Genomic DNA, 25,724 nt, shown 5'->3' on the forward strand with positions numbered 1-25,724 from the left:
CAAAACTAAAGAAACTCTGTAGAAACCATAAGCTTTCGGCCATTTGGGCCAATTTGTACTCTTCTCCGAAAAGAACAGATCATGTTGATGAATTACAAGAATTCTATAGTGGGAGGATCTCTTAATTATTAGATCAAATTGATTAGTCGTTGAATCAAATTGGTTAGCTTGATTCACCGATTAAAAAATAAACCCTCATTTAAGGATCATATATAAGGCCCTCACTATAGAATAACTCTGAAGAATTAATACGATTCGATTGTGACTTGGTTGCTTGATATATGCTATGTTCTGCTTTATCATTGCTTGCTGGACATAAATACGAATATGTCGAGTTTTACTAACACAAATAATTAACGAGTCAGTCTACTGCCAACCACGAATAACCCACACATTAACAAATCAAATAAAGAAATTGAACCAACACGAACAAAGAGCCCATGACACAAATTGCTAACACCCATGAGTTATACGACGTGAAGGTCCAATGACCCTAGAGCCCGGTGGCATAGTCCCACCAATCCTCTCATCAATTTCCCACCCCAAGGCGGGCACAGAATTCAAAGAAACCGCCCCTCCTTATCCTCCTAATCTTCATGAATAACCTGCTCACCTTACGCACATAATGCCATGCACCGCCTACATCAGGATCAAGCCCATAACGATAATGCTCTACAAACTTATCTTTTTGGTCACGCCTCTATATAACATATCTATCACCACACCTCCTCTTACAGGCATAGCATTTAGTTTTGTTATAGCCAAAGGAAAAAGAAGAAAAAAGACACGAAAATGATGGGAGTTGGCACATATGGGAACACTGCACCAGGCACCAGTAGGAGTGGTGGTGCTGCTGCAGGCTATGATGTTCCTGAAGGGGTCGAAATCCGGGGACGGTTCGATGAAGAATTTGCCAAGATTCTAACCAAGGAGGCTTTGGAATTTGTGGCGGAGTTGCAGAGGGAGTTTAGGAACCGGATTAAGTATGCATTGGAGTGTAGGAAGGAAGCCAAGAGGAGGTACAATGAGGGGGCTGTGCCAGGGTTTGATCCAGCTACCAAGTTCATTAGGGAAACAAATTGGGTTTGTGCACCTGTCCCACCAGCTGTGGCTGATCGGAGGGTGGAGATTACAGGACCTGTGGAGAGGAAGATGATCATCAACGCTCTCAATTCTGGAGCCAAAGTTTTCATGGTCAGTATTATTAATCAATTTTTATTTATCTTTTTTGCTGGCACGTCTTGCAATCTTCTGTCACCCTGGAGTCATGAGAGAGATTTTTGAGTGTCATCGCCGTACTACCACGTAGCGTGATTCATTTAAATTCTAAATTATAACATAGATCACCTCTCTATTAGATACGGACTCAATTTTATGAATCTCATCTTTAATGTGACATGTGACCAATAAATGTTGTACAAATAATTTTATAGGCACAAATGAAAATGGTTCTTGTCTATGTAGGCTGACTTTGAAGATGCACTGTCACCAACTTGGGAGAACCTAATGAGAGGCCAAGTGAATCTGAAGGATGCTGTTGATGGGAGCATAACCTTTCATGACAAGGCCAGAAACAGAGTTTACAAGCTGAATGACAAAAACACAGCCAAGCTTTTTGTGCGTCCAAGAGGATGGCACTTGCTTGAGGCTCACATTTTAATTGATGGAGAGCCTGCAACTGGTTGCCTTGTGGACTTTGGCCTTTATTTCTTCCACAACTATGCAGGCTTCCGCCAAACCCAAGGTGCAGGGTTTGGCCCTTTCTTCTATCTCCCTAAAATGGAGAATTCAAGGTAACCAATGACTTATCCCTAGAAAATTTATCTCTCTGCTTATCTGTCTAATTTGGAAGATGCATGAAAATTAGACTTATTTTTCGGTGCTGCTTCTGTCACGATTTTGGCAGGGAAGCTAAAATATGGAACTGTGTGTTTGAGAGGGCAGAGAAGAAGGCAGGGATAGAGAGAGGAAGCATCAGGGCAACTGTTCTGATTGAAACACTTCCAGCTGTGTTTCAAATGGACGAAATTCTGCATGAGCTAAGGGATCACTCTGTTGGGCTGAACTGTGGAAGATGGGATTACATTTTCAGCTATATCAAAACCTTCCAGGGTCACCCTGACCGACTGTTACCAGACCGGTTTCTGGTGGGCATGACTCAGCATTTCATGAGGAATTACTCTGATCTCCTCATCAGAACATGCCATAGGCGGGGCGTGCACGCCATGGGGGGGATGGTAAGCATTTCTGTCACATATATAGCAGGAGTCTGCAGCCATAGACAAGCTTTGTGCATGTATTTTTTATGGACAAGCTTTGTGCATTTGATACATGCATATGGGAACTAAATTCTTGGTTAGCTAATTAAGTGATAACAGTCGCACAATGACTTGCAGATTCATATGAATTTATGAAAATTAATTAGAAATGATAAAAAACCAAATTCATTAATTGTTGTTGGCAATTTGTGATTGAGCAGGCAGCTCAAATTCCAATCAGAGATGACCCTGCTGCAAATGAAGCAGCACTGGATTTAGTGAGGAAGGACAAGTTAAGAGAGGTGAAAGCAGGACATGATGGGACATGGGCAGCTCATCCAGGGCTAATCCCAGCCTGCATGGAAGTCTTCACCAACAACATGGGCAGCAACAACCCTAACCAAATCCAATCCATGAGGAGAGAAGATGCATCAAGCATTACTGAAGAAGACCTCTTGGAGAGGCCCCGAGGCGTTCGAACGCTGGAAGGCCTCCGCCTGAACACCCGAGTCGGGATCCAGTACTTGGCAGCATGGCTGACTGGGACAGGCTCAGTGCCTCTCTACAACCTCATGGAAGATGCTGCAACAGCTGAGATAAGCAGGGTGCAGAACTGGCAGTGGATCAAGTATGGAGTGGAGCTGGATGGAGATGGGCTTGGAGTGAGAGTTGGGAACGAGCTGTTTGGGAGAGTGGTGGAGGAAGAAATGCAGAGGATCGAGAGAGAGGTTGGGAAAGAGAAGTTCAAGAAGGGAATGTATAAGGAAGCTTGCAAGCTCTTCACCAGGCAATGCACTGCTCAAACACTTGATGATTTTCTCACCCTAGATGCTTATAATCACATTGTCATGCATCATCCAAGGGGGTCATCCAGGCTCTAAAATCAGATTATCTTAATTAATCACCTGGTTTTTCAATGTTTAGTTTAAGGATCAGTTCCTCTAGCAGTCTTTGCCAAATCAATAATAATGTACTCTCTCTCTCTCTCTCTCTCTCTCTCTCTCTCTCTCTCTCCAATAACTGGACTTTTGATCATCAGTTATCAGTCAATGGATGATCAATGGATCATGTGCACCCTGTAATTCAGTCATGGAGAATCATTGGTTCATATATGATCCAATGTATTGATGGTGGTTTCATGCAATCCAACTGTACTTCTCTGTAAACATATTTTCCATCATGATATGTATGTCTTCTGTAATGAAATCGTCCAGTAGTTGTAACTTACATTGGAATTGAACAATCACTTAATGGTTCAGCTTTCTCCGCTCTTTTTTTCTTTGAATTATTTTTCTTCAGACAAAAATGAAAAATAAAAATGGAAAGTATAAATAATTAACATTTTTACAACATAAATTATAAAAGTCGAATAAGTACTCGTTAAGCATAAGTGGCAAGTTTGGACACAAAACAGTGGAGCTCACATATGTATATATAATATATCTTCCTTTTTTTTTGCCATATATAATAATATATATCTTATGAAATTGAAGAAAAAAAAACACTCGTTGTGTGGAGTGGCAATTTTGGACACAAACATTTAGAGCCCGTTTGGTATCTTACTAAAAAAAAATAGGACTTAAAAACCATAATTTTTTAAAAATACGAGGTTTCAAATATTGCTTTTAAGATCTAAAAACTTGTTTAATATTTCCAAAACTATTTTAAAGCTCTAAAAAAAGTTTCACACCGATTGGTACACGTCACCAATGGCACCATCCTTCACCCTATGATCTTCATCATCACATTGCGCTTTTATAATTGAAAATAGTAGGGCAATGGGTTCCTTTTTTCATATGGAAAATACTTCTCTCCTTCTTTTATAAGTAAAAACTCCTATATTTCTGTCAATGGCAACATAACATGTGTGCATAAGTTTTTTTTTTTTTTTTTATGAATTATTTTTGCACATGTGTCAAACAATGATTTGCATGAAATAAGGAGTATCTCGCAATCGTGATTCGTAAGGAAAGAGGAGCATCTCTTTCTAGGGAACAGACAAGCAGTTTATTTCATATGGGCATTTTAGAAACACCTTATTTCAAATAGTGATGTGTCCCAATCGGTGGTGGACCACAGAGAGAGAGAGAGAAGAGATGAAGGAGACATAGAGACCAGAAGGAGAATGCAAATAATCTTCTCTCCAATCTTCTTTTTTTGATCTTCTTCCTTTCCATCATAACATGTGTTATTTTCTTTACACTTAAAACAATGTCATTAATACATCAAACAACCTAACTTTAGTTTTCCATATTTACCCTTATTTGATGTATTGACTTCAATTCTTTAATTTATTAATTTTTTTTACAGCTTTCTTAATACTTTGTAAAAAATTATTGTATTAATTTATTAAACATTAAAAAATTCAAAATACAAAACCTATCTCAAGTCGTCCCCACCCTTTTCCCCAAAGCCCAGCACATCCATCTTCCTCGCCATCTCCTTAGAGCAACTCCACCCCTTAGGGCAAAGTCTAAGGCAAGGGCAAGCAAGGGCAAGCAAGGGCTGACACTATTCACGTGAATAGTGTCAGCCTTGCCATTTGTGGTTCCACCCACAAGGGCAAAGTCTAGGGCAAGTCTAGGGCAATTACTATTCATTGTACTTTATTTCCTATTTTTTAATACTTTAAATCATTAATTTTGATAATCTTTTGTAATTAAATTTTCGGATAAGATTTTCGGATGTGAATCTCGGTTGCCACGTGTCTTATTCCAGATAAAATTTTCGGATATTCATTAATAAAAATTATAATATCAGATTTCCGATAAAATTTTCACCCTATAAAATTGTGCCGCGTGTCCCATGTCAGATAAGATTTTCAGATAATTTTAAAAAATTATAATGTCATATTTCAGATAAGATTTTCACCCTCTAAAATTGTGCCACGTGTCCCATGTCTGATAAGATTTTCAGATATTTTTTTCAAATAGTGATCTCAGATTTCAGATAAGATTTTCACCCTCTAAAATTGTGCCACGTGTCATCTCTATCTTCTGAATCCCTCTATATAACTACACCATCAACACCACTCCTCTCACACAATCTCTGATATATTCCTTCATTTCTCAGATTTTACAATTTCCCATTATACTCTCAATGTCAAACTTCAGGAGGGTGTTGGAGAGGCAACAGAAAGAATGGGAAGAAATCCGGCGTAGACGTGAGGAAGAAGATCGGGACGCCGATGAAGAAGAGGAAGAAATGCTTGAAGTAGCGGCGGTGTGTATGATGAATCAATCAAGCCAACACCATCGTCGTCGTGCCCCGAATGTGGAAAGACGCAGAGAGTCTCGGGGTAAGAATCTCTTGGAGGATTACTTTATCCCAAATTCGTTATATCCTGCTCATAAATTTCGAGAGAGATATAGAATGCAGCCACATTTGTTCCAAAAAATCATGCATGATATTTGTAATTACGACACATACTTCATTCAAAAGCATGATGCTGTTGGAGTTTTGGGTCTTATCCCGGAGCAAAAACTTACAGCTGCTTTGCGGATGCTTGCTTATGGGGCATCTGCAGAGCAGGTGGATGAGATTGCAAGGATGGGAAAATCTACTATCCTAGAGTGCTTGGTGAGATTTTGTGATGCAGTGGAAAATTTGTACACGAGGGAGTACCTTCGCAAACCCACTCCGAGGGACCTGCAAAGGCTTCTACAAAAAGGCGAGGCTCGAGGTTTCCCAGGAATGATCGGAAGCATTGATTGCATGCATTGGCAGTGGAAGAATTGTCCTACTGCGTGGCAAGGAGAGTATGGGAATCGGAAGGGCCAAAAAAGTATCATTTTGGAGGCCGTAGCTTCATTCGTCACTTGGGTTTGGCATGCCTTTTTTGGGGTTGCCGGATCTCAGAATGACCTCAATGTCCTTGGTCAATCCCCGGTGTTCGATGAGGTATTGCGAGGTCATTCCCCTCAGGTCACATACCAAATCAACAATACCGTATACTCTGGGGCCTACTACCTTGCCGACGGAATTTATCCTAGGTGGACGACATTCGTGAAAACAATTCCGAATCCCCAATCCGAGAAGGAAAGAAGCTTTGCTTCCTTTCAAGAAGGTTACAGGAAAGACGTGGAAAGGTGTTTCGGTATCTTGCAAGCTCGTTGGGCAATTATCAGGGGTGCTGCTCGGATGCTAGACGAGGAGGTGCTGAGGAGTATTATGATGACTTGCATCATCCTCCACAACATGATTGTGGAGGATGAGTATGACTACGATGCTCCAGAGGTGTTTGAACCCGATCCTATGAACACGGCGTTGACAAGAATATATGAAAGGCCGATAGGACCAAATGGACTACCATTGGAGCCCGAACCGTTACTTCAGGATGGTCGATTCAACAACCCCATGATTGATCGTTATCAAGAAATGCAATCTTCATATGTTCACGAAAGACGTCAAGTTGACTTGATCGAGCACTTGTGGCAGATGAAAGGCAATCACAATGGATGAAGGCTAGATTTGTGCTTTGTTTGGATTTATGCTTTTTTTTTAATTATGCTTTGTTTTTGTGTGTTGTGTTTTGTGGAATTATTGCGAGGTCTTTTTTATTATTATGCTTTTATGTATGGTTTGTTTTGTGTGTTGTTTGCAATAAATGAAGGTTTGTTTTTAATTAATCTTTGTGAGGAATGCTCAAATGTTTTTAATAAGTAGTCCAATTATAGAATGCTTTTTTGATTGAATAAAAAAGAAACAATACAACAAATTAAAGGATAATACAACAATTTAAAAAAAATACAACAATTATAAAAAAATACAACAATACAATCTAATGGTTTTCATCATTTAGCCAATCCGTATTGCTAGGTCCGTCGTCATGGAAAAGTTTTCTTCTCATCACATCCCTTCGTTTATGTTTCCAATAGGCCTTTGTTTCAGGAGACATATGGCTCGTATCCATGGCCATGATTTTCATCTCTTTGTCATCCTCGTCTTTTTCTTTTGCATGTTGCTTTTCAATTGCAAAGGCTTCCAATCGTGCCTTGTCCGCTTCATCTCTCCTCAAGTCTCTCTCCAATCTTAGAGAGTTGTTCTTAGCTATTTGCTCGAATATTTGAACACAATCAATGTTCGAAGTGCCCCCTCTCTTGGCCTTTGCCGCCTTTCTCCCAATAGGTCTCGGCGGACGTGGGAGTGGTGACTCCGTTTCCATTGGGGAGTCCAATGGTGAATCGGTTAATGGCGATTCGTGGAGCGGCGTCTCATGCAACACAACCGGGGGTGCGGTAAGAATAATTTTGAATCTGGAACAATCCTTGACAATTTCCCAACATTGGAAATGCACAAAACTTTTTTTCCCTTGTCCCATGGCACCGAACCACATTTGTGCTTGTATGATCTATTCAAAATAAATAATTGGAAGTGCATTAAAAAAATATACAATGCAAGAAATTATAAACTATTTTGAAATGCAAGAATAAAATTGATTATGTAAATAAATATAGACAAATTGAAAATGCAAAAACAAAAAATAAAGATTATGCATGAAATTATAAACATATTTGAAATGCAAGAATAAAATTGATTATGTAAATAAATAAATCCAATTAGGAAATGCAAAAATAAAATAAACATTGTGCAACAAAAAGAAATAGAATATGCAATAAAAAAAAGTTACATTAAATTGATTAAAATGACAATTAAAAATATTTTACCTCATCGGAAAGATTCGCACCGCTCCGAATGTTCTCCTTTGCTTTTGTCAAGGCATTTCTCCATTTCCCTAACTCTTTGTTTAGAATTTTCCATCTACTAGACAAAGCCATTTCGGTCCGAATGGAACCCGATCTTTGACAAAATTCTCCATGAATTTTGCTCCACATATGATGGAACTTCATCTCATTGCCCGTGATAGGGTCATGACTAACGTTCACCCAAGACTCGCACAACGCAATATCTTCCTGGGTTGACCACGAGCCTCCGATTTCAACAGAAGATGCCATTTGTTTATTTTCTACAAATGGAAAGTAGTACAAAAATGTGAGTGGATAGTAAAAAATATTAGAAGGAGAAGAGTTTGTATGGAATTGGTGTGGAAAGTGGAAAATATGAGTAGAGAGTAAAAAATATTGGAAGGAGATGAGTTTGTATGGAGATTTGGTGTGGAAAATGAATTATGTGAGTGGAGAGTAGAAAATATTGTATGGAGAAGAAATTGTATGAAGATTTGGTGTTGAAAGTAGATAAAATGGTTAGGTATTTATAGGGAAAAAATACATACATTTTTGGTATTTTTTTAAAAAAAAATTTCAGAATTTTTTCGGATTTTTTCGGATTTTTTTAAAATTTTTTTGGCCAAAAAAATGAGAACCGTAGGATTTCTGAAAAAAATCCAATCGGAGCCACCCGGTTCCGACACGTGGCATGTAACCGTTGGTGGTGACGTCAGCGCTGACGTCACGACGACGTCAGCGCACTTCAGTCGATTTTCGCCCTTGGGCCTGCCCGGGCTCGTGGGACCCGCAGCTTGCCCGGGCTGCTTTGCGCGCGCTGGAGCTGGACTTGGGCTGATTTTTGCCTTTTGCCTGGGCCAACCCCTGGCGCTGTACATGCTCTTAGCGCCACCCATCCCCAACCCACCCCTCTCCTCACCACCTTCCCATACTCTCTCTTTTTTCTCTCTCCCTCTTTTTCTCTCTTCCACCAATCTCTCTTCAAACAAAACTAAGCCCCTGCAAGTTTTGGCTACAGTAAGAACACCCTCAAGGCCATGGCAAGCATTGGCCGTTATACTAAATTTGGGTTTGAGGACCATCACCAAGCACCAACAACAACAACCCAGCCCACATTTAAGAATCTCATCCGAGAAATATACAAAATGATTTTGATGGATTTTGATTTTGATTTTGATTTTTTGTTGGGGATGTGATGTTGTTTCGGGTGTGAAGGTCTGGCTCTCTTAAAATGATGAGAGGGAGGGTTGGATTTGGGGCTGCAAGTCTGTGATTATTCGAAGAGAGAAAAAGTTGTTAACAAATAATTGAAAGTATTATTTGATGTATTAATAAATAAAAATTTAAATTTTTTTTAAGGACATTTTCTAATGAAAGAGGCGATAATATATTAAGTCAATACATAAAAGAGAATGTTAGAAAGAACGTTGATAATTTTCCCCGAAAGAAACGAGAGGAAGTTGAATTAGTTTGAAACCTCACTTTTTATAATTTAAAAAATGAGCCCTCTGATTTGTTTTTAAGTTGAATTTTTTAAAAATGAGCAACATAAATATTTTATTTTAACAAGTACTATAAGTACGAAGGAATAGTAGACTTCCTGTCCGAAAATTGGGTGGGTCGGCCATAGATACATAGACAGCTATAGGAATCGTGTACCATTGGAAAGGACCAATGACTGTAGTATGCGAAACACGACACGCCTATGGGTGTGGCCTGCATGCAGAGAGAATGATGCCGATAGGGTTACGTGGTGCAATAAAGTGAGAGAAAAGAGGATGAACAGATCGACTTTCATCCCATCCCAACAGCAGCAGATGATAAGCTCAAAACCATTCAAATTAAACGCATACATATCCAACTGACCCCCTCCACCTGTCCCCCCATCCAGCCACAAGCCCACTGCTCTCTCTCTCTCTCTCTCTCTCTCTCTCTCTCTCTCTCTCTCCAACCTCAACAAAAAGTAAACATATAACACCACATGACATGACACACACCATCTCTCTCGTCAGATGCCCTTACCTTTGAAAAATGCCTCCCTGTCGTCGTTTCATTGCTATTCTTTTTTCTCCCTGATATGAGAGAAAAAAATAGAACCAGGGGACAATGAAACGGAGATGAGTACAGTACAGTTTGTGCTTTGTGCATAAACAGTGCTGAATATCACATCACATGTGAACCATTGAAAGAAAAAAATGTTCTTGACTGCACCCAAAATAAAAGTACATGACATTTGAACATATTCAAATTTTGCTTTTCACCAGATCACAGAGAGCTAGCTATGTAAGGAAATTAAACGCAAAGCAACTGCGATAAGGAAAAATAATTCACACTTGTTAATTACGGTCATTAATTTAAGCTTACTGCTAATAAAACGCAAAGCAACTCCTCATCAGTTATTTGTCATCTCTAGCTAAGCTTTTTACCATGTCGGTTTACCGACCCAAGCAAAGAGCAGCCTTCACGTCCAGCCTCCACGCGAACCCGCCACTCTCCATCCTCCACACGTCACACGGCAGCGTCAACGAGCTCCAATCCCTTGCCGACGACCCACCGCACCCGCTGTACTGCACCCTCACCCTGCACGAGAATGCCGCCGTGTCGTAATTACTCATCACACCCACCGCCTTCGCCGCCCTCTCCTTCGTCACCAGCCACACCATCGTCTCCCTTTCCTCCTGCTCCCCCACCATGCTCCTGTAGGCCCCATTCGTCCACACCACCCTCCCCGCACCGTCCGATACAAACCCCGGACACGTGTCCCTCTCCAGATTCATCCTCCTCTCCACGTCCGTACGCCCTAGTCCATCTCCGCCCACCCACGTGTCCGTCACGCAGTCCACCGTCACGCACGACCCGACCACCCTCACCGGCCGCCGCTGCTGCATATTATTCATCGTACTCATCTCCTCCCCCACCACCTTACTCCTACGACATGTCGTAGAAGAAATACTACTACTATTACTCTCGAAACTCTCGAAACTCAGCCACGTGGCCGAGTAACCACTCGACTTCCTCTCTCTCTCCGAGCCTTTTGGCTCAGGGGTCTCCGGCAACAGAGGCAGGGTCACAACCGTCTTTTCCTCACCCAAACCCTTCGAAGATCTCCTTCTCTTACTGGTATTATTATTATTATTATTATTATTATTATTGCAACCCTGCTTCACACACCTCCGAACTCTCTTCCCCCTCCCCCTTCCCCTCCCCCTCCACTCTTAACGTAAACGTCACCGTTTTCGGGGGGTGACCCACCGGAATCCAACCCTCCTCCGTTGACCGGCTTCGGAGCAATCGGTCTGAACCGCAACATTATCCTATCCACCTGCGACATATCATATTCTCCTCCGTACCTCGCTATACAACACCCTCCTCTCCCATCCATCTCTCTCTCTCTTCAAAACCCAAGTTTTTTTTTTTTTTTTTTTTGGGCAGAGTTGTTTAGTCTCGCACTCAAAGCTGATAGCTCAACAATGGAGGTGGCGAGGGCATTTGGGATTTATAAGAGCGACGTGGGAGGAGACACTTGTGGGAAAAGACACGTGTGTGAACAGTTACCGCAACAGCGAAGGGAGGAGAGAGGGGATTGGCTGGGAGCCGAGACGTGGCGTTGTGATGTTTCGGGCCCACGTGATTGAGAGCTGCGAGAGGGTTTTGATTGGGCCCTGCAAGCCTGCCAATGGGAGGGCGAAAGGTGTCAGGCCTGAAGAGAGTGTTTTTGGTGACTGAGTGCAGATTCCAGAAGGTGGACACGACGCCACAAGCGTTTCGGGTTTCTATAATTGGCATGAAGCGTTTTTCTCCAGGTGGACGGTCGGATTGTGGCCTCGGGCTTAGATTCCATGAGGGACGTTGGATTGTGTTTTGTTCTTTTCTTTGTCTCCGTGATTGGAGAAGAAAGGTAAGAACCATGGGGAGCGATTTGACTCATATGCCCTCGTGTTTCGTGAGCTGAGAGTTTGGATAATGACATGCTCTGGTTGGAGTTAGCATTTGCTGATTCGTGGATTGGTTTCAGCCTATCAGTTCAGGGAAAGCCCAATGTAGAAAGAAAATAGAAAATAGACAAAACCAAAATACAATAAAATTATCAAGAGTAGACCAACCAGGATTTTTGCTTCTGTTGTTTTCAGGAGAATTATGGGCAAAATGGGTATTCTGTATTGGTGACCTGTCTGTATGGTTGGATTGTGGTACTGTTCATTTACAACCTTGCAATTGACTGATTGAGATATCACATATCTAACCCCAACTATTATGAACCACGCATCTGTTGCTTTCACCACTTTGAGTGATTTAGTAAGTTCAGGTTTTAGTCACAAAAAAATTTTCATTTTTAGAAAAAATTAAAAAAATTTCAAATAAGACAGAAAAATCTCTCAATTTTCAAAATAAATACATGCAAATGTAAAGGATTTCTTAAGAAATTCAAAACTAAATAAGGGCAATTTTGTCCATTTTGGCTTCTTTTAAAAAAATTTCTCTCCTTTGGCCTTTTCCAAAGTCTCCTTTGAAATTTTGGTTGGTGTAAAGATGACCCTCGTCAGCTTTGACTCTCAACATGATTTACCCTCTTTTTCTCATCTTTTATTTTGATGGACGAGGAAAATTAAAAGAATATGTTACACGAAGTTATGATATATATATGAGATACAAATAAACGTTTAAAAATATTTACATAAGTCACACTATAATACTTATGATTCATAAGAAAAGAGAAAAAAAGTCAGAGTTGAACCGAAAATGTAAATGAACTGATTCCACCCACATGTTACAATAGTACTTATATGTGACATATTGCTATCATCTTCAAGACTTTTACCTACATTCACTATTGTTGACTTGGAAACAGTAAATTTGTGTGTGTATATCTATAGTAATACTTTTGATCAATGAGATATGGAAATTCGAAATCTTCTAGCTTTACATATACCTTGGAGATAAATGTACTCTACAGCGTGGAAGGCGTGTAGAGATGGAGCACAAATAGAGCACTAGTCCAAATCACTTCTAACACATGGACCAACGAATGATCTAAACCTTATCAAGAGTGAATTTAAGAAAACACACGTATAATTGGTTTGCATAACATCATCATTGTGTTTTCCGATTTGATCCAAACACACCTTTTCAATGGAAAAGGAATGTCCACAAATTAACCCAAGAACATGATGCTTTCTCTTTCATTGGGACAAATGTTAGAAGCATAATCCACCACCACCCAGAAAACATATATGAGGAGGAAGGTGAAAAGCCATTTCCAAGATCTTTTGCACACTATGGTGCAAAGGATTTTGTGTGCGCCCATCCTTTGGATGGATTAGATAGCACGGGATCAATCTAATTAATTAGCACTTAAAAAGCAATATTACGAAAGTAAAGATTCCATTCCCTTATTGTAAGACCTAGATAACCCAATACAGTTAGGGCCATATCAAAAATAGCCAAAATTTACCTCATACTTATATAAATATCTGTTTTGATATATAAAAAATTCAAAAATAGCCAAAAATTCACGTAAATAGACTCAAATGCCACCAAAACTTAAACACACATAAACCTAACAAGCAAAAAGTAAGTGTTCAGTGAAATGAACTCAAAATCTAAAGAGGATATTCCAAAATAATTTTTTCTTTTTGTAAAATGAAATCATTTAAGAAAACCAAAGCTACATGGTGCAAAACCAACGGTTGAAGGAGCCAACAAAAGGGGGGAGAGGCCCCCCCAAACAATCACAAACAAAAAAGCCCCTACAATAACGCAAGGGCACCCATAGCACAACAAACTGAAGGCAAATGGTCTATCAAACCAACGAAGAAAGCATAGCTACAAAGTGAAGAACTGTGTAACTACAAAAAAAAATATATATATATCCTTTTAAATTTTTGGCTTGTTGATTCTTTTTTTTTTTTTCTCACTAGTAAAATTTATTTCTCTTTACTTGAATGTTTGCTTACGGAATCCAAAGATAAAATCAACAACTATAACTTTAATTATTGTTTCGCAACCAAGAGTGTGCAACAGTGATGCAAAGTCACCAAAATAATTCAAATATTTGAAGCTTTACAATGAGGTGTCTACTGCAAGTAACTTGGTGTGCTTTGTCTCCTTGTGAATATGCTGCACACACGAAGAGTAGAGGTCTACCAAACAATTGTTAGGACATGGTTTTGCTTTTTAGGTTTATGTGAGTTTGAGTTTTGAGAGCATTTGAGTCTATTTACATAAATTTTTTACTATTTTTAAATTTTTTTTATCAAAACTGATATTTATGAAAATATAGAATAAATTTTGACTATTGTTGATAAAAACTTTCTCAATTATTACTACTAATACTAATCTATAGGGAGAAAATTAGGCTTCGATTTTTACTTATAATTATAAGACACGTGTCCAGAGTTTGAAGGAGACGCTTGGCCTTTCTTGAAGCTTTGAAAAGAACCTAAACCTTCCAGCTTGCCTCCAACTGTGAAGATCCGTAGAGACAAATTAATGGTTCAATAATTTCGGGATGGCCAACTTGTTGACCATGAACCTTTGCATTATTGACTAAAAGTTTATTGAGGGTCTACAAATTGGGAGTATATTTGTGTATTATGTGGAGAATTAGGCGTGATATACATGTCTAGAGTTGTTTATTGTTATTGAGTACTTTCGGGTCATCGAATCGTCCTTCATTTGTCATAATATTTGACTATATGCGGATAACTGATAATTATTGATTGATATATTTTTTATGCATACATGCATGAAAAATAATGATTATTGTGAATCTGTTTAACTAGCATTAATCTGATTGTAGTGATCATATATAACTCATTCCCGCATTAGAAAAATATCTCAAATTCGATATGACTTGTACGCTACTCAACTTTATATGTTGAAGTTTAGATTGCGGCTTATGGGAGGTGATGATGAACATTATTGGTGTCATGTTCCATATACATATATATATATATCTTTATTATTTGATTCATTTTGAAACTTCGAGAATAATGTATGTGTACTATCATTCAATTAAAAATTACATGAATATATTATTCTGATTAAATATCAGATATGGTAGGGCTGGAAGACTTATTGAGAGAAGCATCAGAGAATGAGATCGAAGGACATGCATGCATATATAGATACATATGCATGAGATCATGTAACATACATGTATATAGGTCTGCAAAGAAGACCGAGAGGTCACAGAAATCAACAACAATGGGAGAGTATTAAGACAGTGACATCTTTCCTAATTTAGTTATATGCATAACAACGTCACGGGTAATGTGCTGGGGAACAACTATATGTTCACATTAATAAATATATACTTCACCAATAATGTATATACTATTACTAGGCATATGTATATCAGCTAGCTAACCTATTATATATTAACATACAATAATCTGATTTGTCCCTTTCTTATTTTGGGAGGATGGGGCATTGTGATTTAACATGCACTCCAAGCGACCTGAGCTTATCTGATTTGTTGGATTGATTAAACCATAGATTGCAAGATCAACCTTAGCAATAACAAATGTCCGATGGTAGACACATGTCATTCCACTATAAGGCATGCCGGGCATGTGTTAGTAATTGTGGTTATTGAGAGAGAGGGGGAGAGAGAGATTGATTGATCAATTAGATTTATTTCGTGGCATATAATTCAACTGAAGTGATCGCGACTTCTTTCAGTTTTCAAATCACACAATTAGTAACCTTCTTGTTTGTTCTATACGTACCAACAGAGTTAGGCAAACCTTTCATATTAAAATGTTGGCATTAATGTTAATAAAATCCTAAATCTCATTTTGGAGATATTATAAAATATTACGACAGTATAGTCACATGGTACATCTTGTACACATATTATAATATAAGTGAATATTTATATATACTAATTCCTAAAAGGAGAAAAATAAACTCTGTCATTCATCCATAATCCGCAATTAGCTCTCTAAACAAATTTTAGGGAGAAATTGAAGAAATACAACTCCAACCATACTCCTCTAGGAGCGTCTAAATTTGAGGAGAAAGGAAAGACTCTTGGTGACTCTTTAGAATTTAAAGTTGCTTCATTTGATGCATATTTTTAAAAAATTTAATTAATGCTAACCATTTTCTTTTATAGAGATAGACCAATTATATTGAAGTTAAAAATAATTATAATATTTATGACTCTCCAAACTAGGCAGTATGATTGGAGTTCAAGTTTTACAGAGAACTCCTAAAATAATTTTTGCATATTTTTAGCTAAATTTTAACTACAAAATAAGGAGTATGCGTATACTCTTAATTACTTAACTAATAGTCTTTTAAACTTCCAAGATCTAGTGGTACCTAATTAATATAATTAACATACAAAAATCTCGATGATGAGTTTGCTCTAACATACAATAATATACTTAGCCATTGTATGTAGATTTGCTCAAGCTATTAGGTCAATCATTTCATGGACTAATTTTAATCAGGCTGGTCCCTTGAATCTGCCGATGATCTATATCACTCAACCCACTAGATTTTGTGGCTTTAAATCAAGTCTTCAGATCTACCTGCATGACGATCTTATCTTCGTTGAAAACCAATCCAATATATTCTGTAAATTGTGCCTACCACAGTCAATGAGTCAAACCAGAGAATTCGTATGAGGGACACGAGGGATTTGGTTGTTGACATTAATAGAAGGATTAAGAGAATCTTGAATGTAACTGGGGTGATGTCTCTGCTTTTGATAGTGAAGTTCCAGAAGAAGAAAATAAACAAATGAAAAGCAGAAGCGCCCCAAAAGTTGGTTGCCATGAATAGATTGGCTGCTGCTGACATTGATGTGCCCAAGCCCTACTTTTTTAAGGGAAACACCACACAAAAGCAAAGCTCTTGTTTATCATAAACCTGCTTTTGCTTGCCCTACTTTAGCACTGAGTGTTGGCCACCATCCATGATTTCAGCTGCTGGGTCCAATTAGCTTTCAACACATCTTTGGTTTACCTAGAAAGCTTTGAAATTAAATATTTGGTTTATTAAAGTGATTATTTTTAATCCTATTCTTTATGACCTGAATAATTTGGCTTTAGCTTAAGTTATATAGTATTGTGACACGTGTTGATGTGGTACCAAACACCTAGGCTAAGCTAGGGCTTTGGTGTTTGGGTCGAGCTCTGTTACATATGCCACTCCAAGGATGACTCAATTATACCTAATCCAAGAAAGAGCTTTAGGTCAACAAAAGACACATGCAAATTATGATCCCTTTCAAATATTTTATGATCGTAATTTATGTCTCTCCAAATTTTTATTCTTTAAATTTTCATGCTAAGTCTATGTATTGTAGCATATAGATCATCTCTTCAATTATGATGCATGGAAGTGTTGTCTTTCGGCTGGGCAATCAGTGATGGTCCTCAAATTTTGGGAATTTTGTGTGAAAACAACAGGAGAACCTCTTAAAATAAATTATTCTACAAAAAATTATATAAAAAAAAAATCAAACTATATAATCAAAATTATGTGATCATTAAATTACTAATTATCAATAGCCAATTAAAAAAACCAATAATATACAAAAAAAAATAGAGAGAGAGAGAGAGAGAGAGAGAGAGAGAGAGAGAGTTGAGTGGTTGAAGGCTGAAACTTGCAAAAAAAAAGAAGAAAAAAAGATACATGCAGCTGGAAAATGCATGGGCTACATGAAAATCAATATTAAATAAGAATAGGAAAATCAACATTAATATTATCCTATTAATATAGGAGAAGCCAAAGCATATACCAATATAACAAACTCACATTAATAAAATACAATTTATTATGAGGCCAAACTTTCCTTATTTTGTAGTGAAAGACAAATGGAAAATAACTATTAATATTATTAAATTAATGTAATTATTAAGCTACATCAACATATTACCATAAAAATAAAAAATAAAATAAAATTTAATGTGAGGTCACCTTCAAAATGGGGCTCTGTACTTTGCTCCTGCCAAACGCTGCCCCTGTCTGCAATATGGAAGTGGAACCTCTCAACATCTACCGTTCCTTTCATGAGGTCCTATCGCCATAGGTTGGCCCAATCCTTTCCACTTCATGGTCCTTTGTTTTGTTTTTTTTGTTCAAAAGGTCGTTCGTTTATACACTATTCAATTTTTTTTAAATTTTTTTTGTAAAAGTTTAAAAATACATTTCAATAGTTTATGGCCCAAATAAAGATTCACTATTTGCTCTCAATCACCCAAGGAGGCCCAACCCAAATCATTCACTCAATTCTAAGGGGCCCAAGGGATTTGTGGGTTGAAAGGTATGAATTTTATTTTTGCAATCCATCTCATAACTATTAGTCCAAGAAAAAAAAGAAATCTTATATTAGGCTACTTGATTATCTTGATTTTATATGACGATCAACAACTCAGTTACTAGATAATTGGTTTGATCAGCAACACTTAGCTACATTCGTACTAAAATTGGTTTGCCACCAAGTGCTTCTTCAAAAATTACTTTCAAAGTAACGCTTCTATAATTTGTAAGCGCTTTTAACTAAATTTGCCAAACGCTTTTTTATTATCTGATAACGCTTTTAGCCATTTTCAGAAACACTCGAAGAACCCACTAGGTTTATAATCAATTCCGACTATATAAATTTGGGTTGGCCCATTTTATTTTTGGGTGACCGGTGGTCCATTTAAGACAAGTGTTTTATTAATAGCCCAACTCCAATACGCAGCTGAAAACATTAATTATTGTACACACCGCAGTGATCTAGAAAGAAAAAGATGCGCTGAGCTGGCAGCTCCATATCTACCACGTGTGAAAGTAGTAGATGGCTTCCGGCGTCATGTGGCGGTAAAAAGTCAAACGCAACACGTGGTCGACACCGCCAGTTACTTTCTCAAATTGGCCACAACAGTTTTCTCGTTGGCAAGTGATCGTAAATATACTCGCTTCTCAACGAGGCCACGCTTCCGCGTAACGTGACATGGAAGCATGCACGAGCAATATAGCGAGTGTTAGTAGTTTATATACTCGAGCGAGTACGGTTTTATCTGATTCTCAATTATTGGATTTTATAATGGGCTTCTGGGCTGCAAGTTTAATTTAATCAACATGTCTAAGTGGTAAAAGAAAGCCGTCAGATCTGAATCTTGCGTGTGCTAATATGTTCAAACAGGAGCCGCTGGATTATCCAACACGCTGATGAACGGCTAAGATTCCTTTTTTAGCGGCGGTCTTTGAGGCCTCTCGGGCCTTTAAAAGGAGGTCAGAGGGGAGAGCACATACTCATCTAAGGCTTAAGATCTCTCTCTTTCTCTCTCCTCCTCTTCCTATCTCCCTCTCTTTTCTCTCTCTATTCGACGAAGGGCTCTAGGGTTTGAGGCGCGTTTCAACGGCTCTGCAACGAGATCCAGGTTTTGAATTGGGTTCCTGCGAAGCAGTTCTAGGGTTTTGTTTTACCAAGCGCATTCTATTGGTCGTCCCGCCCATTCATTTTAGCTTCGGCTTTGGCCTATCCATCGCGATCTAGGGTTTTCAACCTGGGGGTTTATATAGAGAGAGACCCAGTTTAGGTTTTGCTCGTGTAAGTCTTTAAATTATTTTTTCTTCCTTGCATTTATATGAGCTCTCTATTTCTTAAAGGAGCTTTTTATCTGAAAAGGGGGTTATTGAGAGATTGAGCAATTGGAATTACTTTCTTTTGGGTTAGTGGTTGAATACGAGTGTTTGAAGATTCCCATTGCTTAGATTGAGTTGGGGAATCTATCATTTCTTTGGTGCTTAACCTAATCCCTCATTTAGATCATTATCAGAAATTTTTGTTCTTTTGCATATTGGCAACTGCGGCTTTTGAATTTGAGCATTGATTGGACATCAAATAAACTGAAATTTTGACCTTTGACGTATTCCTTGAACTCGAACGTTTGGCGGGAAGTAAACAGGAAGAAGGATCATATCAACAATTGGTTAATGTTGGAAAGTTTGGGGTTTTAGGTTTTGTGAACTTGGAAGGCTTATATTGTCGTAAATTTGGACATTTTGGGTGTCATTGAAATTAAGGTTGAGGGACTAAATCTAATTGCTACAGCTGATATGTGCAGTAATTGGGAGTTTATCTTATGGCACCAACTGTTCCAATAGACTTCACTGGACAGAAAGAATCAAGGAAGTGTTTGCTTTCACAGATGATGGGAAAGTCACGTAAGTACTCTAAAGGGCATTTATCTGGTTTTGTTCCAGATTACCGGCATGCTGTCGAGACCATTGCTGAATCAGAGGGGTTTGGAAGCTCAGGACGGGTTGACACAGAAATGACAGCTTCAGAGGATTCATGTGCGCCTAAAAGGAAATGCATTAGTCTGAATGTGGATGGTTATGATGGTTTTGGGGTGCCTATGCAAGTGTTGCCGTTGTCACGGATGTCACGGTCTGAAAGGAAGGATTTGGAATCGAGGCTGAAATTGGAGCTCGAACAGGTGCGGATCCTTCAGAAGAAAATTTCTACCGTAAGTTCAAATGTTGCTGTATTATCGCCATCCAGTGATATTCGGAGTTGCAGTGATGGCAAAAAGAGGCCCCCACTTGATAGTTATCAGAGATCATTGGAATTTTCTGCGCCACAAGCTAAGAAAAGGGCTCCTCCTGGCCGCAATGGTGCCCGCACAAAAAAAAGCATGTCTGGGCCTGTCGAGCCAACGAAGCCGGTGGCTCCAGCAACCACTTCAAATTCTATGTTGTTGAAACAATGCGAGCAGTTGCTAGGCCGCTTGATGTCACATCAGTTTGGTTGGGTTTTCAATACTCCCGTTGATGTGGTGAAGTTGAACATACCAGATTATTTTACAGTCATTAAGCATCCAATGGATTTGGGCACTGTGAAGAGCAAGATAACATCAGGCATATACTCATGTCCATTAGGTTTTGCTGCTGATGTGCGGCTTACTTTCTCAAATGCTTTGACTTACAACCCACCTGGAAATGATTTTCACTTTATGGCCGAGACGATTAGTAAATATTTTGAACAGAGATGGAAAGGCATAGAGAAGAAGCTTCCAGTTACTACTGATGTGCAGTCTTTGCCTTCAAGGGTGGCTCTTCGCGTGGAAACTGTGACTGCTGCACCTATGCCACCCTCAAAAAAGAAGAAAAGTACACCAAATGATACTAGTGTCAAGCCTGAAGCTCTGAAACGCATGTTGACTGATGAGGAGAAGGCTAAACTGACCATGGAGTTGGAGGCTTTGATGGACGCAGAAGTGCCTCTAAATATTGTTAATTTCCTACAAGAGCATAGTCATAGTGAAGGGCAAACCAATGATAATGAGATCGAGGTTGACCTTGAAGCTTTTAGTGATGATACCTTGTTTGCTTTACGGAAGCTTTTGGATGACCATCTGCTGGAGAAACAGAAAAGGCAGGCGAAAGCTGAACCTTGTGAAATGGAGGTATGTTCGTAGTTTTTTCTTATAATGTTTGCATGTGTTATCTGTTTAAATTAGTTTTCCAACTGAATATGTGCATGGATTTCTTATTGGTGTATCACCTTTTTTTACTGCAGATTCTTAATGAGTCAGGATTTAGCAACTCATCAATGCAACCATGTAAAGGTTCATTTTCAATAACAGCTCTACGAATATTCATTTAGTGAACTGTTAAAAAAAGGTCTTCTGCAAGGAACTTATTTCTAACAGCACGGATTGTTATGACTTGCATGTACCCAGGCAATGACCCAGGCGATGAGGAAGTGGATATTGTTGGTGGGAACGATGCTCCTATTTCAAGCTTTCCTCCAGTGGAGATAGAGAAAGATCCAGCTCACAGAAACAGTAAATGCAGTAGCTCAAGTAGCTCCAGTAGTGAATCAGGCTCTTCATCCAGTGGTTTGTGTTTCTACCTACTTTTCATTTATGTAGGTTTATAAATTGTTTTCAATGTTCTAGTTTTGGAGCTTGTTAGACAGAGGATATGCTGTTGAGAAGTACATATTTCCTCCTATGCAAATTATTATTTTACTAAATGCCCTGTTTCTGTCTCTGTCTCACACACACACACGCATAGATACACATGAAGTCTGAGGTGCAGCTTGAGAGTAATATTACAGTCCATGATTGTTATCCCTGTCTGCCTTGACCATTGCATGATATGATTGTTATCCCTGTCTCCCTAAGCCATTCATTTTAGTGTCAACTGTCTTCTATTATTGTCTAGCTGTTCTGCTTCCTATAAAGGCTATGTTTTGCATTACCATAGTGTTAAATTGGAACATGGTCTTCTCAGCAGTTAAAGAAAATGTTTGAAATTCTATCGCCCTTGTCTTGGTGGCTACACCTCTTTGCTGTGTATGTTGCTTGCTTGATAGGTTATGTTTTGCATTGCCATAGTGTAAACTGGAACTTGGTCTTCGCAACAATTAAAGAAAATAAGTGAAATTCAATTGTACCGAGTAGTAATTAATGCTTTAGAACCTTTGCCTTGGTTGCAGCACCTCGTTGTTGTGTATGTTTCAGTTTGAGACACTTTTTTATGTGAATCCATTAGTTCTACATTGAGTTGATATCATTGAATTTGCATGTCTTTTTAGGAGTAAGAGGTGGCATCTTAATCATTCTGAAACTGGTATTTCTGATATACAATAGTACATGTAATTTCAATGGCACTTCAAGAGGCTCTTTTGTCATTTTGATGTGAGAGTTAGTAATTAGGTTATTGTGTTTTTAAAGAAAAAAAATGGAAAGAATGTGCGCATGTTTTTGTCAATTAACCATTATAATGTTGACTTAGATTTTCTGGAGAAAGTGTGGATCACTTGATTTGGAATGCTGGTGTTGTTTTCTTTCTCCCAGTTTGTTAGAATTATGTCTACTCATCTTGTAAAAAAGGAATAAGGGTAATGTAAGTTATATCCTTCTAGTTAAGGAATAGGTGTATCTTACTTGATGTGAGTGAACAGTTGACTTCATTTAGTGACTAGAACTTTTTGGAAAGGACTAGACCCCCAATGCTGTAATAGATGTGTTGCAAATACTGAGATATGATATGGTCCTAGCGGATAGTGAAATAAGTTTACAACATAAAAGTGACTCTTACAAAATCTGAAAAAATTTAGATTTTAAAAGTTCTACAATTATCTTGAACACGTTTATTCCTTCATGGTATATGATGGGGTGGAGTTGTTGCAGTGTGCCCTCATTAGTTTTATCTCTTAGTATGTATCTTGTACTTATGTGACACTATAAATTGAAGCATACAAAAAAGTTTGTACATTATTGTTTGAAGAGACTCTTATACGTTATTTTAAATTAATGTCTTCCCTGCATGCATGCTATGGGGCCAGACCAATAAATACAAGATATGAGTTGTTTTCCAAGGCTTACAGTATTTAAAAAGTTTGAATCAAAATATATTGTGTTATTGGTGATCTTCCTGTATGGTTTGCTTTGACAAGCCAAAGAAGTGATTTCAGGAATAACTGTGTAGCCTCCTATGAAACTATAAGATACTTGTGTTATCACAATGGTTTTCTTGAATGTTCCAGCATTTTGTTCCAAATAGAATGACTCGTATTTTTACAATTTTGGGTGTTGCTCACATGATATAATTTCTTCACAGACTCCGACTCTGGCAGTTCTTCTGAAAGTGAATCAGATGATGCTAAAGTTCCAGCTTCATTTGGTGGAGGAAAGGTATCATCTTGTAAAATTTTTAAACCTGGTTCTTCTGCTTTGTGTGGAGTTAAATTCTCACCCATCAATCTCTCTCTCCCTCTCTCTCTCTCTCTCTCTCTCTCTCTCTCTATATATATATATATATATATATATTTGAGCCGCCATACCCTCTCCCCCCACTGTATCCTTCTGTTTGTTTGTATGAGTTGTGGAAAATATTTCTTACATCTTCATTTGGCAGGAAAATGTGGGTACTGGAGCAAATTCAGACCAAAAGAGAAATGATATTGGGGATTCAGAAATTGGCAATGGTGAGTTGAGAATTTATGCTGCATCTTTTACTTATTGGAATAGGTAGTTCAGGAGTGTTCTCTAAAAACCTCTGTCATGACCCTTGTGCAGATTCAATAAATGGGGTGGCCCCACTGGATCAGGACTCCGGGTCTAAACCAATTTCTGTTGAGGAGGGTGGACATAGAGAGGGTAAGCATGAATAATCATCAAGAAAAATTGTCTGCTCTAAATTTTGGGGTACAATCTTACAATTCATGCTGTAACATCGTAGGGGAGAGTGCTCCATCTGAGAGGCAAGTCTCCCCCGATAAGCTCTACCGTGCAGCTTTATTGCGGAATAGATTTGCTGACACAATACTAAAAGCCCGAGAAAAGGCACTAGAAAAGGTCGGTTTCCACTTGCCACATTGGGCAACCTACTATTCATTTTCCTTGATGTGCCCATCCAAAATCTTCTTTGCATTTTGCATTTGAGATGTGGTCAGTTCATCTGATATTTGTGGTTCAGGGTGAAAAGCTGGATCCAGAAAAATTGCGAATTGAAAGAGAGGAACTTGAAAAGCGGCAAAAAGAAGGTTTGGCTTTCAAAATTTGAGTTATCTGAGATAAGATGTGGCATTTTGTGCAGTAGAAGTCAATGTGGCCATCAGTTTTGCAGTCGTTTAAAATATTCAAATTTTCTTGTGTGTCATTAGAGAAAGCACGTTTACAAGCTGAGGCCAAAGCTGCAGAAGAGGCTCGAAAGAAGGCTGAAGCAGAAGCTGCAGCCGAAGCTAAAAGGCAGAGGGAACTAGAGAGAGAAGCTGCACGTCAGGCATTGCAAATGGTAAGGGTGGATGTATTATTATGTTGGTGGAAGCATTCTACAACCTTCTCTTAATTAAACGACAGCTGATGAATATCTGGCTTTATGCAGATGGAAAAGACTGTTGAAATTGAGAATAGTCAGTTTATGGAAGATCTAGAAATGTTTAGGGCTGTTGATGATGAACATGTGCCAAATTTCACGGAGGAGACTAGCCCAGAGCATTCTCAGAATGAGCTTGCCAGGCTGGGTAGTTTCAAGCTACAAGGAAGTAGTAATCCCTTAGAGCAACTTGGTTTGTTCATGAAGGCGGATGATGATATAGAGGAAGAAGAAATCGAACCTCCCCAGAGTGCTCCAGAATCAGAACCCGAACCTGAACCAGAACTCGAACCTAAACCCGAACCAGAAGCAGCAAATGATGCCATTGAAGCAAATGATGCCGTTGAAGCAAATGACTTTGAAGAAGGAGAGATTGATTGATGAGATTTTTTGTTCATGTTCTTGATGTTCTTGTACCGACTGAGAAGCAAAAATGGAAAATGATGGTCCTGAGGTATTTGGGCAGTGACTTGGGATCCTTTTATAGGCTTTGTGGACCATAATATTATCTCTTTCCTGTTTGAGGTTTAGCTGTTAAGCCTGAAAAGCGGGAAGAAGAAGAAGTAGCTGGAGAAGATGAGTCATGGATTGGGTTTTGGGTTTTGGGCTTGTGTTCTTTGAAATGATTTTTTGATTTTCATTTTGGGAAATGGAGTGGACATTTGGGGAGGTAAACCCCCATTCAAATCAATTTTGCCCATGGTGGATGATGATGTGCTGTGGGTTTTTGATGAAAGAAGGAAAAATCCAATTTTTGTCTGTAAAAAGCGTTAATTTTAGGTGGTAGAAAAGGTCGGCTTTTAGAATTGTAAAATATCAGTCCTCAGACTATTATGGCATTCTACCCATTTTTCCTGGGAAAAAAAGATGTCTTCTATTGGAGTTCTAGGAATAATGACAGATTGGATATTAGAAAAACAATTGGAACATTTGTGTTTTGTCTTTC

At 38.6% G+C, this 25,724-nt stretch overlaps 3 protein-coding genes across 4 annotated transcripts; 2 read left to right on the forward strand and 1 right to left on the reverse strand.

The window, feature by feature from the left end:
* LOC18777105 (malate synthase, glyoxysomal) lies at positions 582-3,424 on the forward strand. Its single transcript, XM_020564882.1, has 4 exons — positions 582-1,194; positions 1,465-1,793; positions 1,907-2,237; positions 2,480-3,424. The coding sequence occupies exons 1-4, from the start codon at positions 793-795 to the stop codon at positions 3,137-3,139; spliced, it is 1,722 nt and encodes a 573-aa protein (XP_020420471.1). The 5' UTR covers positions 582-792; the 3' UTR covers positions 3,140-3,424.
* On the reverse strand, positions 10,125-11,617 carry LOC18775976. Its single transcript, XM_020564769.1, has 2 exons — positions 11,160-11,617; positions 10,125-11,127 (listed from the first exon to the last, which is right to left on the reverse strand). Exons 1-2 carry the CDS (start codon positions 11,322-11,324, stop codon positions 10,378-10,380), a joined length of 915 nt encoding a protein of 304 aa, XP_020420358.1. The 5' UTR covers positions 11,325-11,617; the 3' UTR covers positions 10,125-10,377.
* LOC18777822 (transcription factor GTE10) lies at positions 19,186-25,724 on the forward strand. Of its 2 annotated transcripts, none has more exons than XM_020563543.1 (10): positions 19,186-21,357; positions 21,471-21,513; positions 21,634-21,792; positions 23,522-23,595; positions 23,819-23,888; positions 23,980-24,060; positions 24,143-24,258; positions 24,380-24,446; positions 24,567-24,697; positions 24,788-25,724. In XM_020563543.1, exons 1-10 carry the CDS (start codon positions 20,032-20,034, stop codon positions 25,157-25,159), a joined length of 2,439 nt encoding a protein of 812 aa, XP_020419132.1. In that variant the 5' UTR covers positions 19,186-20,031; the 3' UTR covers positions 25,160-25,724. The 2 variants fall into 2 exon arrangements, with proteins under 2 accessions (XP_020419132.1, XP_007210895.2); XM_007210833.2 differs by having other exon boundaries at positions 19,187-21,357; positions 21,471-21,519.

This window comes from Prunus persica, chromosome G5, assembly GCF_000346465.2.
Source record: "Prunus persica cultivar Lovell chromosome G5, Prunus_persica_NCBIv2, whole genome shotgun sequence".
NCBI lineage: Eukaryota > Viridiplantae > Streptophyta > Magnoliopsida > Rosales > Rosaceae > Prunus > Prunus persica.